This window comes from Lichenostomus cassidix, chromosome 19, assembly GCF_008360975.1.
Source record: "Lichenostomus cassidix isolate B80296 chromosome 19, HeHo_3.0, whole genome shotgun sequence".
NCBI lineage: Eukaryota > Metazoa > Chordata > Aves > Passeriformes > Meliphagidae > Lichenostomus > Lichenostomus cassidix.
Window position 1 is genome coordinate 10,090,113 of NC_139499.1, and position 6,000 is coordinate 10,096,112.

A 6,000-nucleotide genomic window follows, 5' to 3' on the forward strand; every position below is an offset into this window, starting at 1 on the left:
TTTGAAAAAAATTACCAAACAATGCAAAATTAGAAAACTTACCATGTTATTAACATTTTTTAAGATAGTGGTGAGACCACTGATGACCAGGGAAAACTTGTACTTGGAAATGTTGATGAGACATTCCTTGTTGTGCTCTGTGCTGACTTTGGTGTGGGTATTCTGCTGGCAAGCCTTTATTGGAAGCTACAAGAGATAACTGTTATAAGCTTTTTCACATTGAAATTTACAGCTTTAAAGATGGGTTAAAAACTTGTGACACCAGAAACCACCTTGAAAAACATTCTACAAGAGACAATGGCAAAGACATTCTTTCATCTTTTCTACATTCATCTTTCCATTAGTTCTCCATAAAACAAAGTGCTTAAGTTCACCTGTTCCATTTTCTGAATTGAAACTAAACCTCTATTTTGTGACAATTTTTCTACAAACTGAATGTCAAAGCAATCAAAAGGAGCAGAAAAATATAAGACAGAATTCTAAGAAAAGATTCTTTATTTTAAAAATGGGCTCACTAAAGACCAAAAATCCTTCAAGGCTGATACCTGCAAGAAAAAAATGCCTCTTGGGAACTGAGGGGAGTCAAAATTGCAGTAGCCCCCAGAGCAGGTGAGCTGGAAGGTGGCAGCAGCTCTTCCAATTGTGTTCCCTGCTCTGTCACAGGACAGCACTGGCCAAGGAGGAACCAGCACTGACTGTGTGGCCCCAAGGGATATGGGTAACTTTGGGAAACCCCCACAAACACCCCCAGGGATGAACCTCAGCCTCAAATACGCTTGGAGCACCTGTGAGCCCCACGTTACCTGTCCCTGTCCCACATCCAGTGGTAAAAACTAGACCTGAAATTCATCTTTTCCCAGAAAGAGAAGATTCAGAGTTACTGCACAAACCCAAGATGTTCCTGCTGCTGTGTGAACACTGGGCACTTTATTTCCTGCTGTACCCAAATTCTTCAGGGGTCACGAATGAGCCACTTCCCAGGCACACACCCACTCCCCCTGCCTGCTCTGAACCACCACATCTGGGACACCACTCTTCAGAAAACAATCGTTTTACTCAGTATTTCTATTATTTAAAAGCAAACAAATATAGGAACATTTATGCCATTTGTATTTTAAAGTGTGACCTTGGAATTTCCTATCCGTAGAAACTTGAATTGCTACTACAAGTTCTAACCAATTTTGACTAGAATTGTGGATAAAAGTGTATTCTGACAGACAGCAACAGCTCAATGGAAATGCCATGGTGTAATATCTGTGCATTAGAAAAGATTATCAGAGAGAGAGAATTTAAGAGAGGGTAAAGGAAGGATTCCAAGGAATTACAATCAGCTTTACAGCTGCAAAGTGCTTTTAAGAGGCACCTGCCAAGCTGGGGGCTCTGGGAGGACACCACCCCCACTGCCCCCCAGCCCTCTGCTCTCTGCAGCCACCTGACACCACTGTTTGCTGGGAGCAGTCCAAATGCCCAGATTTAAAATGCAATATAAATGGTACTGAAGAACCCCAACTTGGAACGCTCTGGTCCAACAGTCCAACCACTGAATGCAGTCTCCTTAAGCCAGCCTGTCCCCTGGGAGGGAAGAGGGCCTCTGACACACTGCTCCGTTCTGATGCCATGGGGTGATTCCCTCTCTGTATAAGCTGTGCTCTGGTGTGGGTTCAAGGTCAATTCTTTTGCTACCATGGACTAAGACCCCATGGACATTGGCTGGGTTTCTCCTAAGAGCACGGCTGACTCTTAATGAATTTAAAAATTTGGTCCTGGCACAGCAGATCAGACCAAAGACCCCGGAGCAGCAGCAAGTCCCTGAGGAGCACTGGCTGTGGATGCAGACAGGGCTCTGGGAGCTGCTGCGCCCAGGAATGGCCTCTCCAGGACAAGGGCTGGGACTCTCTGCCTGCAAAGCCACCCACACCAACAGGTTCCATGGGCAATCCGGGTAGTTTCCACTCGAATTTGTGATTCCCTGGCAGTTTGGACTGCAGTGCTTTACAACAGCGCGAGGCGCTTCAGTGTGCTCATTTTACCCCTGGAAAAGCAGAATAAACAGCATTTATGACTCAAGCTTTGTTTTCACTATCAGATGTTATTTTTACAATACATTTTTGGAAGTCATTGGTGGATGACAGATACATTTAATTTAAAATTTCACTATTACTAGTACTTTTTATTTGAATTTTCAAGTCCCTGTGCTGACAGCAGCAGCAAAGCTTGATAACACTGAATGCTAAAACACTTGAGAAGAGCCTCTCAAAGAAACTGTGTCATAGATCTAGTTCTGTGTGCTCCCATGCCAGAGAAACATCACATTACACACTTCTGGAGCTTCCTGCCACAACAGCCATTACAACAAGGTCACCTAGAAGTAAAACTGCTTTTTATACTACCATTTAAAATAAGAAACTATACAAAAAGGAAATATTAGCACTGCTATTTTGGGTTTTTTTATTTCTCAGCTCTTTTCTTTGTGCACTCTGACACGTTGGAACATTTTATTTCCCCTCACAGAATGAATGCAGTGCCAGTGCTGAGTGACTAAAGAGAATCTACTTCTCTACAAATATCCATTAATCTAAACATTTGGGGGGGGTGGAAGTTGAAATTTTACTTCCATTGACTTTCATTTCATTTTAGAAAAAAAGGAATATTAACAAATGGTTTCCTGTAGAGCTATTTGAATTAGAAGCAGAAATTAGAGCACAAAGCTTAAATATAACTGGTGCTTCAAGCTCTGAACACATGCCCTGCTCTGAGCTCACCCCAGTGCAGTCACTGCCCCAACTCAGCTCCTGTCACCACTGACACAGGAAGCACCAGCCAACGAGACTGTAACTGCACTGGACACATACAGCCCACACCCAGGTGGGTTCCACACGCCCTCCTGCGCCCTAATCCAGCCTGGCACCAAAAACGCTCAGTTTAAGGAATCCTGCTTTGGTTATACATATTAATTCTTAAAAAAAATGGGTGTTTTTCATGGTTGTGAAGTGATTAGCATCTGTTTGAGGTATTCTCTAGTCTGAAGCAAGAAGGTCAAATCTCTTGTTAAATGAAAATGGACATTGGTTTGGAACTACCACCACTGACAGCCTGACAGTCTGGAAGCTGTGCACTCAGGCTGTTGAGAAGGGCTACACTGAGCCACGGATTTTGCTCTATCACTTGTAATTAATGAACACAAAGTTAAATCATCTCCATTTGGTCTGTATTTAAAAGTCTGGAGAAACATGAAAAAGCCCCTAGTGCTATCCTTAACAGCCCCCAAATCCACCAAGGTTCATCCTTCCAACCAATTCCTTGGAACTTCTTCAGCAGACTGTAACAGACGGATGAAGTGGTGACAGAAAACCCCCCATGTGCTCGCTGTCAGTGTGGGCTGCTCTCACAGGTACCAACAAGAGCTCCTTCTGCAGCAGCTGAAGCCTGGGGCAGCCCCAGGACAGCTCTGAGCAGGTGAGGCTCCCTGGAGCTCAGGGCAGGACTGGCAGGAACTCCAGGGATCTACTCTGTGAGCCAGGCACTGGTTAATTCACAAAACTCTGCTTGCCAGTCAGGCCAGGCCCGCAGAACTGTACACACAAAAGCAGATTTTGGTTAAAGCAGCATTTATAACAATAAACAAGAGCAGACCAGAGCAGACTGGTTTGCCCTGATTTCCCTTGTTTTCAACACAGATTAGCATCCTCTCAGCTTGCTGTTTCATCTTTCCTAAAATGAATTCAAGCACTCAGCAAATGAATGAAAAGCCTGTCTACATCTGTAAATTTAGGGGAAAGATGGTTACACTTCTTTGCAAAAAAAGGAAGAAACCCTGGAAAAGTTTGTCTTCTCCCACACAGACAAACCAAAATGCAACAGACCTGAGCTGCCCTTCTCCCCCTCCTCACTCAAACACACTCCTGACATGCCAAGCAGTGGCTCCTAGTGCTGAATCGAGAGGTCCTGCATTTAGGGCAGGCACAGGATGTGAACCCTCACATCTGCATTAACACCACTGAAATAATGTGCATATATTCAGTATTTTGATACAATACCATGACTGTGACTGACAATAATGTATTTGACGCATATTATCACTATAACTCCAATAATTCAGCATCTCAAGAATCAGAACAGCTTCCTTCCTTATTCAGAGAGGATTCCCCCTCTACACAGATCTGTAAACATGCCATAAAACGTACAGAAAAATAATCCTGTTCTAAGACGTTTGTAACTCCTAACAGATGTTGGCAAACCCAATTCCACAATATACATAACAAAGCAGAGGAGAAAGCCCAGGGCCTTTTAACACCAGCACATCAGGAGATATTTTCTTGCATTATTGGGAGAATAATCAGTCCTATGTTTTCTAAGCTTATGGAAAAAATGATCTACAACTCAAGATAAGGGGGAGAATAAGGTAACTATGCAAATATATCTATTGGAAAGACATATTGTATTATGGAAAGACATAAAGTATTGGAAAAATCTGCCTTGTTTTAATGTCAAAATACAAAGTTTGATATTTTCCTTTTTAAAATGAACTTCATAAAAATGTAAAAAGGAACAGCTTGTTTTTCTTGCAGCAGGCCACATCTTTCTGCAGGGTGCTGAAGCCCAGCAGCACTGAGGGACAGATGCAGCACAGGAACAAGGCTCAGTCTGGAGAAGCTGCTCCACGTTTTTGATGGATTTACACCAAGCAGGGTCTCACAGAGCCGGGCCTCCTGTGACACAAAGGCTGCACTCACAGTGTGTCAACATGAGACAGACAGCACAGGAACTGATCACTGAGCCTCAAGGGAGCTCCCACACGTCAGGAATCCCTTGGGAGTAGGGATGGAGTGTAAGCACTGAGCTTAGCCCCAATGAGAGTCACCCACCTAATCCCAGTAAGCAGTTCCTGCTGATGGATCAAAGAAACATAAAGTCTAAGGCCACCAAATCCCTCTCCCTTCCATTCAGAAAATCCTTCTCCAAACTACTAGCACTGACTTTTGTAAAAAACGTAAATATCCATCAGTGTATCAGAAAGCAGAGGCTGGAAAGCCTCGGAGCCGCGCTGGGGCTGCACAGCGGCATCGCCCTTGCCCGGGGGGCATGGCAGCACCGCCGTGCAGCGCCCCGAGCTCTCCGTAACCTCGTCACGGCTCCCGCTCCCCTCCGGAGCGCCAGATGATGGAAAGCAAGGACGCGAATTTCACAGGAACGTCCACGGAAAGCAGACGCTTGGGCAGAGGCGGGGAGCAGCGGCGAAGGGAGGCAGGCCCCTGCTCAGGGCCGCTGCCGGCACAAGGACGGATGCCACAGCTGGAGCCGCCGGGCCGGGCAGCACCGGAGCCCGTGAGGCGGGAGCGCCGGGCTACTGGGGGGCAGCGCCGGCCCCGCCCCGGGCCCGCCCGGCACAAAGGGCGCTGGGCTCCGGGGCCTCGGCCGCGCCACGGGCGGGGGACGGCAGGCGCGGCGCTGCCACGGTAACCCCGCCCGGGGAGCGGGGCCGCTTCCCCGCCGCGCGCCCCCGGCCCTCCCCGCCGCCCGGGGAGGGAGACGCGCCGCCGCCCCCGCTACCTGCTCGTCGAAGCGGTTCACCACGGCCTGCACCCACTCCACGGGCTTGTGCGCCGCCATGTCCCGCCGCCGCCCGCCCGGGGAGCGGCGGGAGCGCGCGGGCGGTGTCGGTGTCGCGGGCCCTCAGCGCGCGGGGCCCGCCATGACACCTCACCGGAAGCGGGAGCGCGCGCCGCCCCCGCCGCCGCGCCCGCCGCGCCAGGGGCACACCGAGCCTCGCACTGCGCCTGCGCGCCGCCCCCGCCCGCGCGCTCCTACGCATGCGCGGCGCCTGCGCCGCGGGAGAGGCCGGGCGGGAGGGGCGGGGCCTGCGGAGGGCGGGGTGGCTGTGGGCGGGGCCCGCGAGGGGCGGGGCCTGAGGGTCCCTGAGGGACCGGGCAGTCGGTGCCGAGCCGCCGGGGCTGGAGCGGCACGGAGCGGCACGGAGCAGCACAGAGCGCCCTTCCCGGT

General features: G+C 49.3%; 1 protein-coding gene across 7 annotated transcripts in view; it reads right to left on the reverse strand.

Annotated features, from left to right (window-relative positions):
- NF1 (neurofibromin 1) overlaps positions 1-5,742 on the reverse strand; it is a 69,539-nt gene extending 63,797 nt beyond the window's left edge. For 3 of the 7 annotated variants that reach the window (XM_085078582.1, XM_085078579.1, XM_085078580.1), the window contains exons 1-2: positions 5,551-5,741; positions 43-186 (exon numbers count right to left, since the gene is read on the reverse strand). In XM_085078582.1, coding sequence (XP_084934708.1) covers positions 43-186; positions 5,551-5,610 — 204 coding nt within the window. In that variant the 5' untranslated portion in view covers positions 5,611-5,741. Of the gene's footprint in view, positions 1-42; positions 187-5,550 lie in introns of all 7 variants that reach the window. The other 4 variants (XM_085078581.1, XM_085078584.1, XM_085078583.1 and 1 more) reach the window with 2 other exon arrangements.
- Between the last annotated feature and the right edge of the window lie 258 nt (positions 5,743-6,000).